The 24,322-nt window shown below is 36.8% G+C and overlaps 1 protein-coding gene across 1 annotated transcript in view; it reads left to right on the top strand.

Moving 5' to 3' along the window:
- Positions 1-24,322, top strand: part of DNAH14 (dynein axonemal heavy chain 14) — a 221,193-nt gene that overhangs the window by 45,634 nt on the left and 151,237 nt on the right. Inside the window, exons 11-20 of the mRNA XM_011360885.1 lie at positions 4,041-4,317; positions 4,791-4,836; positions 4,928-5,025; positions 6,370-6,536; positions 7,264-7,608; positions 11,841-12,182; positions 16,394-16,763; positions 18,350-18,540; positions 21,608-21,853; positions 22,282-22,403. Coding sequence (XP_011359187.1) covers positions 4,041-4,317; positions 4,791-4,836; positions 4,928-5,025; positions 6,370-6,536; positions 7,264-7,608; positions 11,841-12,182; positions 16,394-16,763; positions 18,350-18,540; positions 21,608-21,853; positions 22,282-22,403 — 2,204 coding nt within the window. The remainder of the gene's footprint in view (positions 1-4,040; positions 4,318-4,790; positions 4,837-4,927; positions 5,026-6,369; positions 6,537-7,263; positions 7,609-11,840; positions 12,183-16,393; positions 16,764-18,349; positions 18,541-21,607; positions 21,854-22,281; positions 22,404-24,322) is intronic.

Genomic DNA, 24,322 nt, shown 5'->3' with positions numbered 1-24,322 from the left:
TGTTCCTAGACTCTTATTCTGGTCTGTGGACATAGTTGCCTATTACTGTGCCACATCCACAATGGATTAATGCTATCGCTTTACAATCAGCCTTCTCCTCTGTAGGAGTGTCTTGCCTATTCTCAGCCATTTGCATTTCCATATACATTTTGGAATCAAATCCTATGTAGATTTCGAATGAAATTGCCTAGAACATACAATTTTGCAGTGAGCTTTTATGATATTGAGCTTTCCTACCGTGTTGTGTTATTTTAGTCTTCTTTAATGTCTTTCAATGCTTTTATAATTTTTTCTTGAAAATCTTGTCCTTTTTGAGGGGTTAGATTTAACCTACGTGCCTTCTATCGCCAACCTGTACTCTAAAGGAATTGCTATTTTAGTTGATTCTACTAGTTCCTTTATGAACGCTTTCAAGTAGAAATGTTTCAAGATAAAAATCTATGCACTGTTTTAATTTTTTTCTTGAGGATTAACATTAAATCAACCCTATGGACCTTTTTAAAACTATTGACATGCATTGCAGAATTTCTATCCAGACAAGGTTATACTAATTCTCTTAAGGACTTCCTCTTAAGTATACCCTATGTTATACTGGCTATTGCCTATTGATAGCTGAAAACCTGAATTAACTAGTCTTAATTTTTACATATATTATTCAGAATATGGAACAGTTTTCTTATGCTCAGTAGCTATTTATAGTTCTCTTTTTTATGACTTTTTAATGTCTTTTCCCATTTTTCTGATGTTTTCTTTTTTCTTATTGATTCACAAAAATTATTTATAAAATGTAGACCGTAATTATTTGTCATACACTGAAAATATAAATTCTAATGCTTTTGTTTGTTTTTCATTTTGTTAAGTGTGTCTAACATGGGAAAAAAAATTTTAACACAATGAAAACTTATCAGCTTCAGGCTCAGATGGGTTCACTGGTAAATTTCAGCAAACATTTAAGGAAGATTTTTTACAGAGGATAGAAGCAGATGGAATACTTTCTAACTTATTTTATGAGACCAGTGCTACCTTATTACCAAACCAGATGAAGGCATTACAAGAAAAGGGAGTTACAGACCAATATCTCTCATGAACATAGGAACAAAAATCCTCAGTGAAATATTAGCGAATTAAATCCAACATTGAGTAGAAATAGCCTTTCAAGTGGGATTTATCCCAGGTATGCAAGGCTAGTTCAACATTTGAAAATCAACTAATGTCATCCATTACATCGACAGGCTAAAGAGGAAAAAATTACGTAATCATAGCAATAGATACAGAAAAAGCATGACAAAATATGACACCCATTCATGGTAAAAACTCTCAGTAAACTAGGAAGAGAGGGGAACTTCTTCAACTTGATAAAGAATAGCACAGCTCAGTTTGCCCCTCTATTTACTCTGCTTCCTTTCACCCCCTTCTACGGGTATTGATCCAAGTGAGCTCCTTCGTACACGTCCTGCCTGTCTTAGGGTTCGCTTCCCGGGAGACCCAGTCTATGTAAGTATATACACACACATATAATTTATTGTCCATGATTGTTACACGATATTTTCATACGTCGGATTTTATACATCTGTACTCCTCCCGACACTTAAGTTGCTGCCAAGTCTGTCCTCCCACTGACAAGGTAGTGGATAAACAGCCTCTTGACAGGCGTTCCTGTTGGACTGGATAATAATCTCTCTTTGTTACCCAAATTTGAGAGTAGGTTGCCGGGTCGTAGGATGTATGCAGTTTACTTTAAAGTACTGCAGCCCCGCTCTCCAGCAGGAGTAGGAGACACAGTCCCATTACTAGTGCATCTCTCCATATCCTTGCTCCATAGCTGGTGCCTGTTTAACTGTCACCGGTCTACTGTGTCCTAAGTGGTGTCTCACTTTGTATTTCTATTTCGGTCTTTACTACTGAGGCTTCACATGGATATTAACTATTTTAATTTTCCTTCTTTGAATTGCTTATAGCTGTCTTTTGAAGCTTTTTTTTTTCTATTGGGGTTCTTACTGATTTTGAGGACTTTCTTGTATATTCTAGATACTGATTCTTTGTTAATTTTAGACTGTAACTATTACCTCTCAACTTTGTCCGCATCCATTAACTTTACCTATAGATCTTTGGTAATGTAAATTCTTAATTTTTATGTCATCGAATTCAACGCTGATTCTGATTTTCCAGTTTGCTAGTGATTAGATTTGATGTCTACAGCCTTGTGAACTTGCTACTACTCCATCTGTCCCATGCAGCCCAGGTTTTAGCATCTTGTTCTCACTTTGCCCGTAGAATCTAACCGTGCTTTGCTCCTGTTTTAGCCTCATGTTGGGGTGGACTGCTTTTTGGAGCTCATTCTAGTGTCGAGTCCAAGATAAAAAAGATAATTATTTTGGAATATGTCGAGTCAGAGGTACCTGTGGGCAACCAGGTGAAAATTTCTGTTAGGATGTTGGACATACAGATGTGACTCTGAAGAAAGAGATATGGCTAAAGTCCTCCCTTCACTCCCCAGTGCATGCTGCAGAAGTTATAGTTCCGTTCAGTTTACACTTTAGAGGAAATCAAACTAGTTATTGATCCATTCCTGCAGGCTCAAAAAGCATGACAGTGAAAAAAAAAAGTCTTTCTTATAAAAAGATTTTCAAACTCTAGTTTTTAACTGTGGGCTTTGAACTCATAGACCCATGACCAAACTCCAGCCTTAGCATACGCTAGCAGTACAGCCTCTGACAAATTAATATAAGCTTCCTGAGTCTCACTTTCTTCTTATGTGCAATCGGAGGAATAATTTCTATCTCAGGGTTACTATGAGGATGAATGAGGTGAAGGTGATTCATTTACTATAGTGTGTTGGATGTGGCAAGCACTCATCAAATAGTAACTATGCTATATCAAATAGCGTACTCTCAGTACTATGTCAAGTATACTTATGTATCTGATATAAGTACACTATATCAAATGGTAACTATACATATTTCGAGAATGATTCTATGCAAAATATTTGTTTACTATAATATTAGAAGGTATATAGGGCTAGAGGTTCAACCATTTCCACAGTGAGAGGTTATTTTCCAGAATAAGCTTTGCAACACATTATTCATTTGGAATTATCTGTATGAACTTTTTTTAATAAACATAACATAAAATTTACCATTTTAACCATTTTTCAGCGTGATCTTAGTATACATTAGTACGTTAGTACAATATCATCTAACCATCACCACAGTCCATTTCCAGAACTTTACATCATCCCAGACAGAAACTCTGTGCCCATTCGTGTAGAACTTTTAAGGCTCGAAAATCACCTGTAGCATGGGCTCTCTCCTCAGCAGCTTAATAGGGTGCTAATGGCGTTTTATTTATGCTGTTAACTTCCTGCACAAAATTCTTTGTTAATGCTAGAACTAATGGTTGGGGTTCTAACAGGTGGTTCAGATGACCACACTGAGAAACACAAGCACAACAGATTGCTTATGGGATATGAGGGATCAGTAAGTTGAGAACCCATGCCTAGACAGAGCCTAAGAGCAATGACATTGTGTAAATGAGATATTTATACCTAAAATACTAGGTATTCTTCCATAGGGATGACTATGCTACTGCAAGTTAAAGTGAAGAGCTAAGACCTGTAGTCATGACTTTGAAATATATTCCTGATTTGTAAGTCTTAAATCTGAGTACACAGTAGAGTCACCTGTTCAGCTTTTAAATGATTCAGATTTCTGGGCCTTGCTCCTGACTTTTTAACTCAAAATTTCTTGGGATAGAATTTATAGTTTTAATAAGTTCTAAAATAATTAACATGTGGCTACTCTACCTTCAATTTACACAGTTTTTTTTTCAGGGAGTACTACTGTGTTTTAATATATCATCTATTTTATATTAATTTACTTATTTTTAACATGCATAGACCAGTTATATGGTAATACAATGTTATTCAGTTATACTGAAGTTATTTGTCATTTAAAATTTAGGTCTGTATTATCTTAAATTAAAAGAAGTGTTCTTTTAGTTAATACATCATCACTGGAACTCTAACATATCTGTTGAATTAGATTCTGAATAGTATTAAAGTGAATAAAGATTTGAGAAAAACATATGCACCAATATTTGAAGTAAATCTACACTTGAGAATTCCTGCTGAGAGCGATTCTTCAGAAAATTCTACAGAGAATTTTTCTGAGCTTGACAAGTGCTCCGAAAAATCTGTGATGTGTGAAGATGACGAAATGTCGATGAATGAAGTCAATTTTGTCATCAAACAGTCAAGTGAAGAACTTCCGATCATGAAACCAAAAAAGTTTAGTTACAACCTCGAAAAAATTTTTTCAGGTAAGACGTATGAGACTATAAAGACTGAAGGGAAGTGTCCTAACAGCCAGACAATAAACAAGTGAGAGAAAACGTAGTCATTTACGTATTATCAGTTAGTGGGTTACGATTTTTATAAATGTGTAAGGAAGAATGCTCCAGGTGAGCATCTACTTACAGGCCCTTTGTGGTGCCTGTGGATAAGAATGACATTGTTCATTTTTATCTCAGTACGCGTGCCATTTCCAACTGAGGGGACCTGAGGACCCTCTTCTTGGGATGCTTGTTAAAAATGCAGACCCTTGGATTCCATCTGAGACCTCATTAATCAAAATCTGGGGGTGGGGTGTACTGTTTGAATACTCTTTAAAATGACCTTTCAAGTTTATTCTTAGGCTATTTGGAAAGCATTGACACATATCAAGTTGCCATTTAGCGGATATAAATATCAATCAATTTTTTTATTCTCTCTTTCTTTCGATGGATCCTAATAGACATAGAAGTGGTGACTGAGTTTAAGAATAAATACACGTATGATGAGTAAGTAGTAAACGTTTTTGAAATTTCAAGTAATTTTATATGTTAGTTACTTCATTCTCCTGAAATGTGCTTTTACTGTTTTCTCTCTTAGATTTTTAGAATTTCCTACAAATCTCTTTATTGCTCCCAACAGATTGGAGTTTTCAATAAAAATTCAAAAAATGGTGACTGATATTGAAAAATGTATAAGTAAGTATTTTAAAGGTTTAATTAGATACATTGTCTTCTTTGGCAATGTTTACTTAAATTTAGGCATTTGATGCTTTTACCCAGGGATGTGGCAGACATTACGATATATTAGGAGATTATAAATTTATACTCTTTGAGATCAGTCAGTGTGAATTGGGAATTATTTGGAACTATGTGTGAATTATACACATAATCATAGAGTGCATAAAAGATGGGAATCAGGAAAATGGTGAAGGCCTGGATTTTTTTCAATAATTTCAACGGAATTTTATGAGACTTAAATAAGCAATATCTTAGATGTCACAGTAAAACAAAGATATTATTTCCACCTCAAGTAGATTTTTATTAATTCTTTTCCAGCTGCGTGTACACAGTCTGAAATTACATGGTAATTACTAGCCTGACCAATGAACTTATCCTTTCTGCACAATCTAAGCAGGATCCTCTGCAGCTCCCTAATTGCTGTGGCATCCTCTAGTCCCATCGTGATGGTTTGCCGAATTCCGAGGACCCTCTCTCTGGCCTGAGCTGGGATCCAGTGCATTATTTGATTTCTTTTGGCAGGCCTCAAGAATCCAGTCTTTCCTCATTATACTTACTGTTGAGTTGTGAGAGGTCTTTATATGTGCTCTGGATACAAGTTCCTTATCAGATAATAAGATTTGCAAACATTTTCTGCCAGCCTGTGCTTTATCTTTCCATTCTTTTTCACAGAGCTAAACTCCTTAATTTTGAGAAAGTATAGCTTATTCTTTTTCTGTCTTTTATAGATGATGCTTTTAGTTTTGTATCTAACTCTGTCTAACTCAAGGTCACACAGATTTTTCCTGTAATTTCTCCTAGATTTATAGTTGTGTGTTTTATATTTAGGTATGTGATTCATCTTGAGTTTATGTTTTATAATGCATAAAGTATAGGTCAAAGGTTTTTTGGTTTTTTTTTTTTTTTAGTTTTTGCTTGTGGACATCCAATTTTGCAGCTAGACTGTGAACTCATTGATAGTAGAGGCTGTGTCTTTAGTGTCCTCAGAATGGTATAATGCTCTTCACATAGCATATACACTTCCAAGTATTGTTAACTTAATGACTTATTCTCTGCTTCTATTTTAATCACGCCTCATCCCACCACCACCCAGTTACCTATGAGTGATATCTTTTGTTTTCATAATATTAAATTCAAACTTTTACACTTGTCTTTAAATTCCATTTATCAAAATAGAATATTATCTAGCTCCCACAATAAATCAGCCTCAGTTTTTAGTAGTTCTAGATGTCATGGATAATTTTAAGGTGTTGCTTTTAGTGGGACTTCTGAAATTACTAACTTTTTACTTATGTATTTTAGCCAAAATTATTCCTCTTTACAAAGATCCCCGCCTGTCCATCTTTACTGATTTGGTTTTAATTATGAATATGCCTGATAAGAAAAGACATATAACAGACTATAAGAAGCACACCACATGGCCAGATTGTCACATCCTTTTTGAAATGGATCCTGCCTACCAAAATAAAGTAAGTTTAAAAACAGTTTTTCTTAGGGAACATTCGGTTTAAGAAGCAGAAACGCACTGAAATTCTTCGATGAAAAGGGTTTAATGAAAAATTAGAGTCTCATAAGTTACAGCAATTGGAAAATCATTCTCACCTCATCGCCCCCCATTTGTCTTCTTCATGATATTTCATTTCTGTGCTTTTTTTCTGACTTTGACTATGAAAATGAGCTTTCTTTTTTATGGTTCCCTCATAATATTGCCTTGCCGAAATGTTGAATTGCCATGGCCCTGGCTTTTCCCATTACTATCTAACTGGGTATTTTTGTTCAAATATACAAGAGAATGCAATTGTCTTAGCTTCAGTTAGGATTCAGTTAGGATAGCTGTGCCTACTTTGGATAGTGTGTGGAATTGACCTTTTCTAGGGCACAGAACATATACACTAAAACAGGATGACAAACAAGGAATAACTGATTGGTATCTCTAGTACATGGCTAAAAATAACATGCTAATTATATAGTTAAATAGCCTTGTAAACCTTTTCATAAAAGCCAAATTTAAAAAAGCGATCTAAATTTCTTCAAGTCTTATGTTTCCAAGGTATTTATTTAGTGGAGGTTCTTAATGCAATTAACCACGTAAAACTATTATTTTAAATATTTTAACAAAATTATTAGCATATAGACCACACTATTTTTACCCTTAAAATAAAATTCTAACTAACTTTTTAACATTTTTATTTATAGATTGTGAGTCTCCTGACTATTATTGGTGATAAAATGGGCCTAGTTAATGATTACAGCCGCAAGTTTTTAAAATATTGTACTATGGTAGAAAAGGCCAAAATCATGAGTGTAAAAATATCATCGATGGAAGAATTAACATCAACACAGTTTAAAGTGATACTAGCTAAATTTATAAACTATCTTAGACATATCGTTAATATGGTCATTGAGAAACGCATTGGTATTTTCAAGGTTTTAAGTCTTGATTATCAGTCAGAATGCTTACCATATGTTGAGAATATCATACAAATAAGCCACGACCTCTTGCGATCTATAATTGAAAAAAAGAATACACATCTATTGGAAGTAAGTATTTTGAAAATTCCTATTGCTTGAAAATCTTTAAGATTAGTAGGTTATAATTTTAAATGTCTACTTAGAAAACATACATAATAAGTATTATCTTCAGAGAGTTCCCATATGCATTGCATTTAGGTCTGATCAAATGTCACTTCCTCAAAGAAACCTTCTCTGACCACCATATCTGTAAATATGCCCCATATCACTTTCTACCTGCTTTTCCTATGGGGAATCGTTGCAAGATTTTAAGCAGAGATATGACATGATGGAATTTGCATTTTTGTAGGGACCACCATGGCTGCAGTGTGAAGAATGGATTAGAGTGGGACAAGAACAGAGGATAGATGATTCTGTGTCTAGGGGGAGAGGTGACGATAGCTTGAACCAAGGAAGTAGCAAGGTGGAGTCTGAGAAGTATGTGGACCTGAGATCTATTTAAGAGATGGAATCAACAGGATTTAGCAATTGACAACGTAAGGGATAAGAGAAAGAATGGAAATTAAAGATGCCTCTAGGTAACAAGGTGGTCGGTGATTGCAGTTCACTGGGAGAGGTCACATAGTGCTTGTTCAATTGCGTAATAATTGAGTAGAATACTCAGGGAGACATGTCTGGATACCAGGAGAGAGTCTAGACTGGAAACGTTTAAATGACCAGCATACAAGTGGTCATTAAAATCATCAAAGCGAATGAGAATGTCCCTGTTTACACGTGTTGTGGCAGTAGAAAAAAACAACAGGAGCCTGAATAATGTCACTATGTAGGGGATTGCTAAAGGAGCCCACGAAGTACACTGAGGAGGGGCAGCCAGAGAGATGGAAGGAAGCAAGAGTGTTTTGAGAAGGAGGGAATGTGTAGCAATTTTTAATGCTGCAAAAAGCTTAAGAAAAGATCAAAAAGTGTCGATTAGATGAAAGGTACTATGTGCTGTATATAATGGAATATATATTATCTTTAGACCCGCAATAATCCTGTAATATACAAAAATTACTCTACTTAATTCAGGTTGCATTCTCCAACAAGTATCTGAAAACCCAGAAAATAGTGTTTATTAAATGAAGAGTTGCTTCGTCTAGAGCAGAAAGAAATTACTCTACTTAATTCAGGTTGCATTCTCCAACAAGTATTTGAAAACCCAGAAAATGACGTTTATTAAATGAAGAGTTGCTTCGTCTGGAGCAGAAAGAAGTCTGAGTGTTGGGAGCCAGGGCTGGTACGGTAGCTATGGTGCCGGCATCGTTCTTTCCGCCCCGTCCGCCTTGCTGGTGACTGCAGCCACAGAGGCACAGTGCTCACACCCTAGGCGTAGAAAGAAACAAGGGGGAAGCCGAAGAAGCAGCATGGTGAATTTCACTTTCCTTCTCATCGCCAGAACTGGGTCGCAAAAGGACCTGGCTGAGATGGCCCAGGTTAAGTTCCCTGTCCTCTGTAGTAGAGGAGAACAAGCAAAAAGCTGAACGGGTTGGGTCTCAAGTCCGCAAGCTTATAGCCCATCCCTTTGGCTACTCAGACACTTCTTCCCACATATTGAATTTTAGGAGACATAATATTACTGTTCTCATCTGGTTGAGTACTAAACCAACTGAAAAATAAGGCAACAAGTTAAGACGAAAAAAGTTAAAAATATTTCCTTAATGAATAATGTGGACCCTGGAGTATATGGCTTCTATTTGCTCAAAATTAACCTTCCCCAAACTGAAGCCCAGAATTAGCGACTTAACCCACTCAACACTGGTTGCCCTGAAAAACTGTCAACCTCGTGGCTACAGCACGCCACTGTCATTCTACGACAGTGAGCAGAAAGGAACACGTACTCTTTGTGGACGAGCTGGTTTCTGAGAAGGCCTCGGCTATGCCTAACAAGTTTCTCCATCCAAAGTAACCAACCACAGAAGTCACTTCGCCTTCCTATGGAAAAAAAAATTGCAAATAACTACCTCACCAAATGAAGGACAGCACTTTTTAAATAAAGGCAATAAAAATTAGACATATAACGTAGCATTAACAATGCCTGGCCTTCAATCAGCAATTACTAAATATGCTTAGAAACAAACAAACGAAAAATATGCCTCACAACTATGAGGAAAAAAGAAGTCAATGAAAACGGGCCTAGAAATGACAAAAAAAAAAAAAATGGGACTATTGGACAAAGACATTTAAACAGCTTATCTAATTATGTACAAGTATTTAAATAAAAACACAAACATGACAAGTAGATGGAAGAGATTATAAAAAGCCAAATAAATGTAACTTAAATTGGTGAAAAATACAATATCTTCAATGGGAATTTCACTTCATGGGATTAGTAGATTAGGCACTGTAGAAAAAAATCCGAACTTGAAGAAATAGCAATACAATTATCACAAAAGAAGCACAAGGAGGAAACGAGACAGAAGAATCATAGTTTTTAGTTCCAGAAAGTTGTTTCTGAGCTATGATTTTTTAGGAATCTGTTATGAAAGTTCTGTTTAGTCACCCCCTTTCTAGCTCCTGCATTCCCCCATGTGTGTCTTTATTTTTTGAGACTTTTGGTAGCTTCTCTTAATATGGTTAAGGAAGTTCTCATATTTTGAAAAGAATTCCTAATGTGATAGAATTCTTTTATAATAAGTGATTTTTATCAAGTGCTTATTATGTATCTCTTGAGATAACCATACAGTTGTTTTAATCTTTTAATGTGGAGAATGACATAAATTGACTTTCTAAAGTTAGTCTCACATCCAGATTGGTAGATTTAGCTTGCCAGATTGCACATGTGCATACATATACATAATCTTTAAGATTTTTGCATTTATGCTTGTAAGTAAAATTGATCTGTGATTTTCTTTTACCATCCTTATCTGGTTTTGGTATCAATGAACTACCAGTGACATAAAGGAAGTTGTGTGTATTTCATCTTTTTCACAAAATTGGAATTATCTGTTTCTTTGTAATATGGATCTGTATTTAACAGTTATTTTTTCTGGAATTTAATTGGGATTTGCGGTCGGAGTCAAGATAATTGTGTTTGTTTACTCAGTCTTCTGTTTCATTTTTGATAAAATGTGGCAGGCACCGTTATAAGCCTATGACTAAATTATTTAATCTTCAGAACGACAGAGGAGGACACCAGGTTTATTCAAATAAACCTGTCTGCTTAGGTTCTCACAGTTAGTAAATACTGGAGCTGGGATTCAAACACAAGCCTGTTCATGTAAGCCCTGTGTTAAAAATGTGTAGGCAAGAGTGTGTTCATTCACGCATGCTCACATGCACACACTCACGCGTGCACACACACACACACACACATTCACACCATAGTAAAATTTCTGATGGGTTAACAGTGGTTGTTTCTAGGTGATAGAATAATAGGTATTTTTATATTTCATAAACTTTTTTTTGTATTGCATTTTTGCACGAGCATTTGTTACTTTTATAATCAAATAGAACAAAGTGTTTGAAAATTAGAGACATATACAGGCAATTAATTCAAGGCTGTGAAACTGAAAATTGAACGACATTGATTTCAAAATTATGCACAGAGTATTCCTTAAGAGTCATTGAAACAGGAAAAAAATATGATAAAATTATAATGAGTATAGAAATACAATTCTTTTGAAAATTTCATGGAATGATACACATATAATAAAAAGTATGGATGCTCTAATGAATACATATAATAGATACAAATGTGATTTGGATTCAGATTTGAGTTTGAATCATAGCTCTGTGACTCAATAAATTTCTCATCTTAGGCTAATTAATCTCTCTGAGAGTCAGTTTTCCTTCTGTACAAAATGCAGAAAATAACTATTAGCAAACATACTATCAGAGCAAATTGAGATCACGTATATAAAGAGCTTAGATCATGTATATAAAGAACCTAGATCATGTATAAAGAACCCAGCATGTAAATGCTCAAAAGACAGTAGCACTTATACACTGTTCACCATTCATCCATACTCTTGTTATCATTATTACATTTATTTCATAGAAACAAAATTATTCATAATGGTACTTCTTTAATGTCTTAGTAGCATTTTTATGCGCAAGATACATTCAAGTTATTTCTGTCAATAATAGAAAGGATTTGGTCATATTAATACCTCAGTATTTTAAAAATATTTAGAATGTGTAGATGATTTTGTTTTCTTTTTCTGAAATTATAATTAAGTTGGAGAATATCAAAAAGAATAATTCATCTTCTAAAATAGTGAAAAATGATTATATGATCATAATTGATGTGTAAATGATTTCAGGTTGTAGACTCATCTTTGCGAAAGCTGGAATCTGATCCCACGGAAATAGAAGAATTTTTGGAACATTTTACTTTTTTGGGTGCAGTTTCCTCAAAAATAACTGAATTAGAAAAAGAATATTCAACCGTTGCTCAACTGTATTCTGTTTTAAGGTATTACCAGATCCATATTTCAGAAGAGCAAGTTGCCATATATAAAATCCTTCTTCTCAAGTTTGGTCAACTAAAAACTGCTATGAAGTTAAGTGATACAAATAAAGATGCTGCTATTATTAAATTCAGAGACAATTTGGAAGCATATATCACTAGTCTACGGGTCGACATTAGTAATTTAAAAACCAAGGTAAGTTTTTGTTTTCGTTAAAACTCAGCTTGATATTAGTCTCATATAAGCCTAAACATATAGGTATTTTCTTTGTACGGAATCTTAGGTAAATAATTTAATCCATGTATTCTTAACCTGGAATTCACAAACAGAATTTTGTTGATTTGTGCACTTGAATAGGAAGTAAAATTACATGTCCATTTTCGCTAACCTCTAACTGAAATTTAGCAATTTCTTCAATTATGAGTGACTATAGACAGCAAACGACATCAAAGCTGGTGACCTTTTTCGTAGGCTTCAACAGACTACCAAAGGGGCACATGGCGTGGAAAGGACTAAGAGAGCCAGAAGCCTTTCTTGGCCTTCCTTAGACTGGGCCAAACGGTAATGATAGTTCCAACTTCACTTATTTATCATGAGGAGCAAACTGCAAACACCTAACATTTCTTGAGCCTTTACTAAGTGTCCGTAACTATGCCAAATGCTTTACCCTTTTATCTACATGAAAAGAAAAACAACCAGCTGAGATTTAAAGGGGTCACGTTACTTGCCTAAGGTCGCACAGCAAGGAAGAGCCACGCACCAGGGACCTTGCTTCTCACCACCCCTCTATCCTCGCCACCATTACGCGTTATCATTAATTTATTCAATACATTTTGAGTACCTAATGTGTACTAGGCACAATGTTAATTGTTTCAATTAATCTTTTTTTTTTCAATTTCTCCATCTGTACAGTTGATCTGTGCTGTTGCAAATGAATATAATGAAGATAAAAAATATAGTCGTAGGAAAGTACCTGACATACATCTTCCATTGCAGTCTTTAAAATACTACTAGAAATGTACGGATACATACATACATACAAAAGTTTCTCTTTTCTCCCATTTATGTTTGTGAAGTGTGTTAGGTTGGACACTGGTGGAAGTGGAGATCTGTCACAGTAAGTTTATTGGCGAGTGCTTGTAGCAGCAGTGTCAGAGACTGAGGGAATCGAGGTTGGACAGAGGGAGAGGTTGAACTGTACTGTCATTGCTACAAATGAGTCAAAGGATCCTATGGGAATCTCTACACCTGGGATGCCCCTGCAGAGTTATTCTGAATGAGGCGAGAAAGCTGGGCCTTTGTACCTCCAGGATGGACCTGCAGAGGGCGTGTAATCTTGGGTGACTTAGTTATTTTCAGGCCAGGGAGATTCCCTGGGAGGGACTCAACTATGCAGAGGAAGCATCTGTCTTCAAGTTCACTGATTCTTTCCTCTATCATCTCCATCCTGCTGTTGAGCCAAATCCAGTAAGCTTTCATTTTTTTAATTGTGATCTTTAGTTCTAAAGTTTTCATTCGTTTCTTCATTATGACTTTTCGTTTTTCTTTGCTAATATGCTCTATTTTCCTGCTGCTTTTAAGAGTATTCATCTTTGGGAGAGGGGTGCAGCATTTTTATAACACCTGCTTTAAATTCTTTGTCTGATAATTCTAATATCTATATCATTTAGGTATTTGTATCTGTTGATTATCTTTTCCCATGTGTGTTGAAGTTTCCCTTATTTTTTTGTATACTGAATAATTTTATATCATATATTCTGGAATAAATATGCCATAACACTCTGTGTCTTATTTAAATCTCATAGAACATTGATATTTTTGTTTCAGAAGGCAGTAGATTGAAGTTTAGGTGACATGTTCCAACCCACTTCCTTTGGGCTGTAGTTGCATTTTCAGTTAGCACAGCTTTGCAGGGCTGTTCGGATTTATACCACATGTACACCATTTTATAGTCAGTCTTGTTCTGGGTTGTGGTCTGTTTAGTCTCAGAGTCTGACGTGCTGACTTGGGTCAGATCTGTATGTGTGCAGCTTAGGGGCGAGCCCCAGAGTTTATAGCCAATTTTATGCAGTCACTTTCTGGAGTACCTTTCTCTCTACAATCTTTCCAGTATTTTCCAGATTCTTTGGATTCTTCTCAGTCCTCTGGTTAGAAAGCTGGGCCTTATAACTGTGCTCTCCCATCCACTTCCAAAACTGCATCTGGAGCAAAGCAGCAGAACACAGAAAAATCAACAGCATCGACCCTCTGTGGAACCACAGCTCGCCTAAACAGAGAATAAAGTTCTCCTGCAGTTTCAGCTCCTGAGGCTTTGATTGCCACCAGCTACTAATATGACCCTGGAATTGCTTGAGGGCTGGGATGTGACAGGACAAAAAGAAAGAAAGAAAGAAAAAGAAAGAAAGAGAGAGAGAGAGGGAGAGAGAGAAAGAGGGGGGGAGGTAGGGAGGAGGAAGGAAGGAAGGAAGGAAGGAAGGATAGAAGGAAGGAAGGAAGGAAGGAAGGAAGGAAGGAAGGAAGGAAGGAAGGAAAAAAGGAAGGAAGGGGAACTTCTACACTCTGAACATTAGGAACTGGCAGGAAAACCAGAGCTGGATGGTAGTCAAAGTGGTAAAAACAGGTTTTTATTCAGAACTATTGCAGTAGGGAAAGAGAGAGCTCAATATCGAACCAGGCGAAATTCGAAATACAGCATGGACAAGTGGAAATTTATAGCTAAGGAGCAGGGAGGAAGTCGGTGGATGGAAAATTACTAAGGAGAAACATCAGGTATAAGGAAGGTTCTGGCTTAAAATGACCTAACCAGATACTTCTAAGGACAGGCCAGGGTGATCAGATGTCACGGGATGGTAGAGGATGAGGGACCTGATCAGGTATCCAGGACGATCAGACATTGAGGGCGGGTCTGGTTAAACTTGAGTTAGCAGCGTTCTTACTAAAACTAGATTTTACAAGGAAGTACACAGATGAGCCTAGGAGAAGTTTCAGGAGCCTGACTGAAGTTTGTTCAAGCAAATAAAATGTCAGAACCTTTTCTGCTCCTCAAGTCAGAACAAGGAGATTCTCCTGGAGGTTCTCCTGGAGCCCTGACTTTTGTATCCCCTGACACTTACTGCCAGGTTTCTAGTACACTGAGCTTAGGTCAAGAAATACTGGTGAAGAAGAAAAAAAAATAGTAAACTCAATCCTAATTTGGTGACACTTCACATTACCATCTTCTTCTCCAGTCTGCTTTCTACTGTTTATTTTCAGATTCCGGAAGTAGCTGCTGTGTGTCCAGGGTTCATAGGTATAGTCATTGGGAGACATGGGGGCGGGGGCACATTTAATTCATCATCCAACTTCAATTGTTTACCTTTCAAATTAATTTATACTCCTGATCTCTGTGAAGGTCTCCATTCAGACACTGCTGACGGGACTGGCAAAACTCTAACCTTGACTCCATTTAAGCTAGTAAGATTATCTCTCCAAGTATTTACTCCCTCTCTCAAAATAGCTCACTTACAAACAAATCAATGTTAAGGAGACATTATGAGAGAAGCCTAAGGAAAATTTTTATAACCCATTATATAGGCATCACTATTACAGATTGCATATTAAGCCCTATCTATTATCACAGATATAGTTTATTTTACACAATATACTGTGTTTATGATTGTTTCAGTGTTTATTTGATGACCGACCACACTACACATAACACAACATGACATGCAATTCCATGGGTTGGATTTTTTTTAAGAATAAGGTGATAGGATCCAAATTCATTTATTCTTTCAACAATTTTTTAATAAACAACTACCATCTGCCTTTTACTATGCTAAATTCTGTGAGGTGTACAAAAATAATTTAGCAAGGTTAAGGTCAGGGCAAATTTTTACTTACATTCCTCCTTGGATGTCATAGTTGCAAATGTCCAAAATTTCGCATGCAACATCATAAGACCCTCACAAGGCGGCATGTGACAGGCATCAGAAGAGTAACAGAGAGTTCAACAGGATCAGAAAAAAGAAATGAGTTTCAGGGTCAGGCTGCCAGGGGGCTGTACCCTGGAACACACTTGTGACAATGGGAACATTATTCATAACCTTAGATCTTCTTTGAAATACCGTAAAAAATATTAACTATCTTTCAAGATCGTTGTATGGGTTGAGTAGGTAAGATGATGTGTTACCACTGACTGGGATAGAGAAGGCACACAATAAATTATAGATCTATGGAATAAGAAACAATTAAAACTCGTCATAATTAACACAGGTAATTATAAATTAAAGACAATCTTTTTAGATGATGTTGGCAAATAATGTTCACGAAAGCTTCGAGCGCATACTGAAATGCCGGCGCTAACCATGTTTGAGTTCTGAACGTCACGATCTCTCAGAACGCCTTCCTGTTATTTTTTTTTTTAGATAAGAACTCCCGTTCTGCTATGTGCCGGCACGCGAGTGTCCGCAGCAATGGAAATGATCCAGACCTTCTCGGAGGAAGCTGCGAGCTTAGCCAACAAAGTTAAAACGTATTCAGACTATCAGGATTGTTTTGAGGACGCACAGTCTCATATGCATTCTTTTAACGTGGAGGAGATTACACAGATCGTGCTTTCGGAGATCTCCGACATCGAATATGACTTAACCTTGAGGAAATTATTGTGGGACGCGCAGGAGGAGTGGGGGGCGCTCTTCCAGGAATGGCGGAAGCGTACTCTTCACAGTATTGACATAGAGCTGGTACAGAGAAACGTTTCAAACTGGATGAACATAATCTTCGTACTAGAAAAAGGTAAGAGTTTCGTTCTCAAGTCTTTCCACCAAGGATTACACACAAAATGGCCTCTGGGCCAGCGAGACCAGTGTCTTTGACCTGATTGCTTTACCCATTTCAAGGGGCGACCATTAATGGCTGGAGAAACAGTGCAGGGGTGTAGATAGAATCGTTTCCTGAAGCAAGAGAGAGATGAAAACTTTGTCCCTAAATTTTTTCTTAAGTAATTAGCGACAATTTTTGTATCCTTTAAAAGTGGGGTAAAACCCCAGACACTTCGTCATGATTCTGGGTCTTCTTAGGCTAGAGATGTTTTGATGTTAAGGTTGCCTACCTGCAAGATCTCCACCCAGATCCTCACCGTGGATGCCTGCAGCATCCTTTGGGCTGTTGGGGAACAGCTAAAAAAGCCATTCTGAGAGCTTTCCTTTCTGCTAATCATCAAATTTGAAATCTTCTCAACACAGAGATGCCGTTTCTGTGTGAGCAGTTCTGTAAGATCATATCCTTTCCAAAAGGAACGTTTTATTTCACTTGGCAAGAGAATGTTTTTGCTTTTTAAATTCCTCCCTTCCCTTATCTCTCGGCTATACTTCAAGCTATGATTTCCTCTCCAGAAAAATACTTTAATTTGCTTGTTTTCAAATTATACAAGAAATATAACCATATCGCAGAAAGAGAAAAATCGTGAGCAAATCGCCTGTAGTCTCACTGCTTTAACGGAACTCATTTTGTGCATTCTCTCTCAATATTTTGTCATATATCTGTTTCAGAGAACAATATATAAGTAACAAGTATAAAACACCTTTTTTCTATCCGTAGCTTCCCAGATAAAATCTTGCTGGTTGCGGACATATAATTCTTTTGTCCTTTTATTTAACCAGGTCTTGAAAAACATTTTGTTATTCTACATGGCTTTATTTTTAAAAACCCCATTGTACAAAATTGGACATTTAAGAACACGGGCATAGTGTTCAGTTGTCCCGAGTCCCCAACTTTGGCTATATCTCTGCCTCTTCCCCCTTTTTGTAAAATGTCGAGTAAAAAGGTTATAAGTATTGAAACTTCAGCTGCATAGGTTTTGAGTCTCGTACCTCTGGTTTGTCAGTGCCAGAGGACAGACCAGTGCTGGTCCATGCCAGAGTTTTTATCTATATTTCCTACAGTTCAGTGTTAAAAGATTTTCCTTGTGAAATAATATGATGGAATTTTTCCTTTGATGTTCTTCCTTGCTGGGCAGCATTTAAAAGCCCCAAACCTGTAACAGTCATTTGAATGTATATATGTGTAGCTGTTGGTGCATCTGTCTTGTCAGTGGCAATCCGAGGCACCCTCTGGTAGCTGGCTATCCCCAGTCTCAAATTTTCCAAGATAACTTAGCTCCGATGGTCTCAGGTCTTAATCTCCAGTCCTGATCACTATTTCTCTTTATTTTCATCTGTAGCTGATTCTTTCGGAAGGGTGATATTAATAAAATTTATTATTTTAGTGCAGACTAATAACTGATCAGCTAGTATTACATTAGGTAGTAATTTTATTTCCTGGCTTAAAAATATGGTTGACTTATCTCATCAGTGAGCCTACTGACCCATTGCTATTTACAGGTTTACCCAGAAACAACATGGTAACACATCTTAGGCAATCAGTGACAGATTTTAAACAAGAGCTGCCCATCATCATAGCTCTGGGCAACCCTTGTCTCAAGCCAAGGCACTGGGAGGCTCTCCAGGAGATTATAGGAAAGTCAGTTTCTCTGGATAAAAACTGTACAGTTGAGGATCTTCTAGAGCTTAAGGTAAGTAAAAATCGTTTTAAAAAGATAGATTGAAACACCAGTGGCATCAACTTTCAGTGGGCAACTATAAATCTATAAGGAACAGAAATTAGAAAAGGGAGACATTCATAGAATGTCTGGGGAGGTGGGAGTATATTAGCAGATGATAGGTGACAGGAAATTATGTTTAGTTGGCCATATTGGTTAAGCTATTTATTATGCCATTATTATCTAGATGATTAGAGAACAGCAATACTGGTTTTTATGTGTGGCAAATGAAATTAGCGTTTTATATTTAACAGTGCTGCTTATAGAGAATACATTTTATAGAAATAGAAAAATCCAAACTATATTCCATTTTAGACAAAATGAAAAATACGAAGAGCTTCTTAGGATAACCCTACCAATGAGTCAATATTATATTTTAAATACACAATTAGCAACTATTTGATTTGCCATGTAGGTTTTGTTTTAAAAATAGAGTTTTTCTGTTATTTAAAATTTTTTTTCTTTTTTCATGCTTGGCTTAAAATAAGCTTCATTTATGTTTCATGTTTCAGCGTTGACAGTGTCTAATAACGGTATTTTATACCTATAATTTTCTACTAAATTATCTGCTGTGATGAAGAAACGAGGGGAAATTATAAGAGTTTCAAAAGAACTTTAAAAGACAACTTTAATTGGTTTTCAAAATTAGATTATTTTATATCTCCAGTCTTAACCTCAACCTTTCTCCTGAACTCATGTATCTAATTTCTTAATCAATATCTCCACTTGTGTGTCTAAGAGATATCTCAAAATTAATGTCCAGAAATGCACTTCTCATTCTTCATTTCCCAAATCCTGCTCTTCCTCTCTCTTTCCCATCTTAGTTAATGGCATCTCCATTTTTGTCTGTTTTTTTTTTTTAAGCTAAAAATCATGAAATAATCTTTGAATCTTCTCTTATTCTTTTACTCCTCATTGGTCTAACTCTCTCATGCTTTACTGGATCTTTCCCAGAGTCTCCTAACCGATCTATGTGCCACAAGTGAATTCAGCAAAATATCTAGATAATTTCAGAACATATAGGTCAATGCCAACAGTTAAGTTTATTCAAACCAGCATTTCAGAAATCTAGCACAATTTCAATGATATTTTCATTGTCTAAGTCTTAGGTTGTTGGAACCATTTTTAGGCAAGTCAGATAAAGGATTAAATTTGGCAGGCTAAGTGTCGCAGCAAGCAATGGAAATCAGGGTCGACAGGCCCAGGGGGGTCAGCTCATGGCCTGCATTGGGTCGATGATCTCAAAGGGTTCCAGTGAGCTATCCTTCCATTTCTCAAATGAGCAGACAGTTTAAAGTGGAAGTCCCACACGGTTTTTGGAGGATCCGAATTAAAATAATTCAACATCTGAACAAAAGTGAAGGTCTTCAGCCTCTGAAATACTTTAACCAAGAGTCAAAAGAGCCCCTTCTTCTCGAGGTTAGTCGTAATGGCAGAGGAGATGAGCGGACAATCAGCTGGTCATCCGAAGTGAGCTCTGAAAGCTCCTGGATGATTCTGATCATCCTGTAGAAATTCAACAACAACTAATCCAGATAACGCAAGTGCCTAGATGAACAGGATCTGGCCCGGAAAGTCAGCCTTCATTTACTAAAACACGTACATCTTGGGGCTGACCCAGAAATGGTAGTCATGATGCAAGACTGTCTAGAACAGGCTGTGATAGGTTCATTTGTGATCTTATCAAATGAATAAATTATGGTGTTATATAATAACGATTCTGCCCAAGATGTTTTGCAGGCTCTGAAAAGCTCGTGATGTGAAAAGCATGTCACAGAGTAAAGAGGAAGAGGTCAATGGTATGCATAAGATGAACACAATTACTTTATGGTTGATCGTTTTCACTTTAGAAAGCCATGTGCTTTATAATAGAGGCAGATAATTATTACAGGCATTAAGATTTCATCTGAAACTTCCCAGATTATTACCAAGTCGATTGGGAGGTCTGAGCATTTGGTGGTCTAGTCCCAACTTTGACGATAAAGGGCTAGGTCCACTTGGTTGAAATTTTGCTTTAGACATTACCAGTGTCTGGATTTAGTACTTAGCAATTTCAGAATATGGGCATGAGGCACAAAGTTCTTTCTTCAGCAGAGAAACTTGATGATCCTATGGTTCTTTATCTGCTTCAGGCTGAATAATCTGTGTCAAAGTGAAGGCTTTGATAAAGCTGTTACTTAAGACCATAAACTGTCAACTGATTTCACCATAGTCACACCCATCTTTGGCAGACCCATAAGAGAGATGATGACAAAAACTAGTCATATTTGTTCAGAGTCCCCACTGAGCTGCATTAACAAAACATAAGGATTAGACATCACTCTTTAGCCCCATGAAAATGCATATGGCAACAGTGGTAGATTCTTCTTTCAGGATAAAAACAGTCAGCCCAGCTGGTTAATTCTAAGATGTGGAGATGGGAAGCTCTCTGAGTATCTCTATTATGGCGAGTGAATCTGGAGATCTTATATTAAGATCTTGTCCTATGGGAATGGGCAGTCTGCACACATGGAAAAAAAGACCTATATAGACTTCACTAATGAATTTTGAGAAACACTTATCCTTATCGAGGTATGGCAAAGAACGGGAAGCCAGGGAGAGGTGAGTCCATTAGAGTTACATTCTCTCGGATGATTATGTCCCAAGAATTATTATAGAGAGTAAAAGCATGTCATAAAGTATCTAAGCAGTTGACATTAATGCAGAGGAAACAAAGCCGAAGGAAACAATATCTCCATATACACAGAAGGTGCTGTTAAGTATTCTTTACACTGACTAGAATCAGAGAAAATAAACGTTGTGTTTAGAAATTTTCACCGAGCATGAAGAATATGAAAAAGTTAGGATGATTAAAAACGAAAAAGAGCTGAGTCGTGAAGGTCAGGCTGTGAAGTCTCTGGGTAGGACATCAACCTAACTGGTATTGGATCTTCAGTACTTCTGACGCATCTTCAACACGGTCATTTAAATCTTCCAGTTTGGATGTATCGGGAATTATGGGCCCCATCGGACATTAACTAATAATTTTTTTTCATTTTAGATGTTTCAGCACGAAAGTCAAATAAACGAAATATCGACCTCAGCAACTAAAGAAACTGCTCTTGAAAAAATGCTCTTTAAGATCATTGAACTTTGGAACACGACTCCTTTACATTTAGTTCCTCACCACACGGAGACTTCCTCTGTCCTAATCATTTCATCTCTAGATGACATACTAGCTCAGCTGGAGGAGTCTCAGATCATACTTGCAACAGTTAAAGGATCTTCCTATATCGGGCCCATTAAGGTAAATACAATGGCAAAGGGGAAATGTTTTCGTTTCCTCTAGTTTTATTTATTACTTTAAGTTTTTCATTCTGCAAACTTTGGAGTTATATAAACCATTCATATACGTATATAGAAATGAGGTGGAATATTTGGTAGTTCAAATACTCAGAGTAAGTTTTATGGAAACATTATTAACTGTTCATGAGGAACTGTCAGGAAGTTTAACCTGGGCAGACGAGATAAATCCAGATAATAAATCCAGATAATTCATTTTTATTTCCCGTGCCATTGCTCTTAAGGGTGAATCCTACCTCTATTCCTGTGTGTTCCTGCACTTATTTCTAGAACAAACAGCAGGCTCCACATCTATTCTAGTCTCATTAGGAATGAAACCATATGGTCGGCTTTTGTTCAGTGCTCTCTGATGGTGTGTTTTCATCATCGTAGGCTCTTGTGGATAAATGGGATCAAAACTTGACTCTCTTCTCTCGCACTCTTGAGGAATGGATGAACTGTCAAAGAACTTGGCTTTATCTTGAACCGATATTTAATTCTTTAGAAATACAAAGGTAAACACTCAAAACATGCCATATACAGGTTTAAAAAAAGCACGGTGGGTAATGTATTCCCTGTAATCCTTGAGAAATCAGTTTTTAATGAGAGCTCTAAAACAATCCTACCTATAAGCATAGAGTATAATCTGCTGCGTCATTATTATGTTTTTGATTTCATAAAAGATTGAAATAAAAGTCTTATTTCTCAATTATGGATATAAAGCTGTTAAGGACTGGGAAAGAATATCAGAGACATTATTATAATCCTAAAACTACAATACTGTGTGTATTTAGTGCCAGAATATTAGTGTAGATTTGATCTGAACAATACAAATGCTTTTAATAGCATTCAGGCATAAATGATAGCTTCTTACTTTGGACCATGTGGAAGAACAGAGGGTCTAGACAATTGTTGAAAATTCTACCCTTTCTTTTTATTCATAGTGTTCAAATCAATTGGTCTCTTTCTAAAGTATTTGGTCTTAGAGTATTTAATTTAAGACGTATGTATTAACTGGAAGAATTTAATCTACTGACAATAAATCACACAGGCTAGTCTAGGAGCCATTCTGAAATAAGGTAGGAAATCATGGGGTGTGTATCTGTAAGGTATTAGAACATCTGATAGAAACCTTGAATATCAGGTTAAGTGTTTTCAATTTCATTTTAGAGGCAAGAGGTTTACAAAAGAGAACTGTTTAGGTATAAGTATTGTTTTGTAAGAAAGAGTATCCGTTTTTGTTATACATTTATATTTCTTAAGATGTGAATGCTTTAGATTTATATTTCTTGTCATATAAATGTTTTAGATTCTTCCATTAATCTATACTTATTCCAATAGTCTTCATGGGTGAAACTACATAACTAAGGGATGTATTCTTTATGGTTACAACAACTTTTTACTAAAGATTTCTTAACCGAAGGAGAAATAAGACTCCTAAGTAAGGGAGTTTAAAATGTCACTTACTTGTTCTTTTACAAGATTTGCTCGGAGGTTGAAAATGGGGCTTTTAATTAAAGACCGAAGGCTCCGGTGCAATAGTTGTAAAGAAAAGAAAAAAAATGGGTTCGTAATGGACCTGTCTTTGACTAATGGAGAAGGATGATGGGCCCAGATACCGAGGGGGAAATGAGAAAAAGAAGAAAGGGAAGAGAGAAGCATGGGAGGGCAGAATTCTCTAAGGGAATTTGTGAGAGTAGAAGATGCTGTGCCACTTACCCTCACTCCGGACTAACTGCGAGTTGTACTGTCACCTCCCCGAGACTTGAGCTTGAAGTATCCTTTCTGATGGGATTTTTACTGAGCTGTAGAAAATTATCCCAAGATGGGGACTGGGATAATGGGAGGCTCTTAGAAGAGCTTGACATATATTGCCCTAGAATTTGGGGCATTAGAAACTAGGACTTGCCTCTTCTCTGGAGAAGTTTGAAGCAGCCTTTAATAGGAAAGCGAAGAAATGCAAGAATACAGGGTTATTGTAGATGCCTGGTCCTCTACCAGAGGTGATTTTGCCCTCTAGGGGACATTTGGCAATGTCTGCAGACCCGTTTGTCTGTCCCAACTGGCGTGGTTGGGGGTGGGGAGAGTTACTACTAGCATCTAGTGAGTAGAGAATGTTATACATCCTACAGTGCACAGGAAAGCACCACGCCCCCCCCCCCACACACACACACACAACAAAGACTTGTCTGGCCCCAAATGTTAACAGTGTTCAAGTTGAGAAATCTTGACTTAGACCACAGAGACACAGCAGAAGTTTCCATCTTGACAGATCTCCACTCAAAATGGACACGACCAGAGCAAGGGAATGCCAGGGGTACACTGTGTAAGGCAATGATGAGGCGTGCTTGTAAGAGGTCAGCTGGAGAAAGCCAGGGACCGACGCAGTGTAGAAGTTTCTGTTGGGGGACTCAAGATCTCAGCAATATACCCC

The sequence above is a fragment of the Pteropus vampyrus genome, unplaced genomic scaffold, assembly GCF_000151845.1.
Source record: "Pteropus vampyrus isolate Shadow unplaced genomic scaffold, Pvam_2.0 Scaffold60, whole genome shotgun sequence".
NCBI lineage: Eukaryota > Metazoa > Chordata > Mammalia > Chiroptera > Pteropodidae > Pteropus > Pteropus vampyrus.
This window is presented reverse-complemented; position numbering and strand designations above follow the sequence as displayed.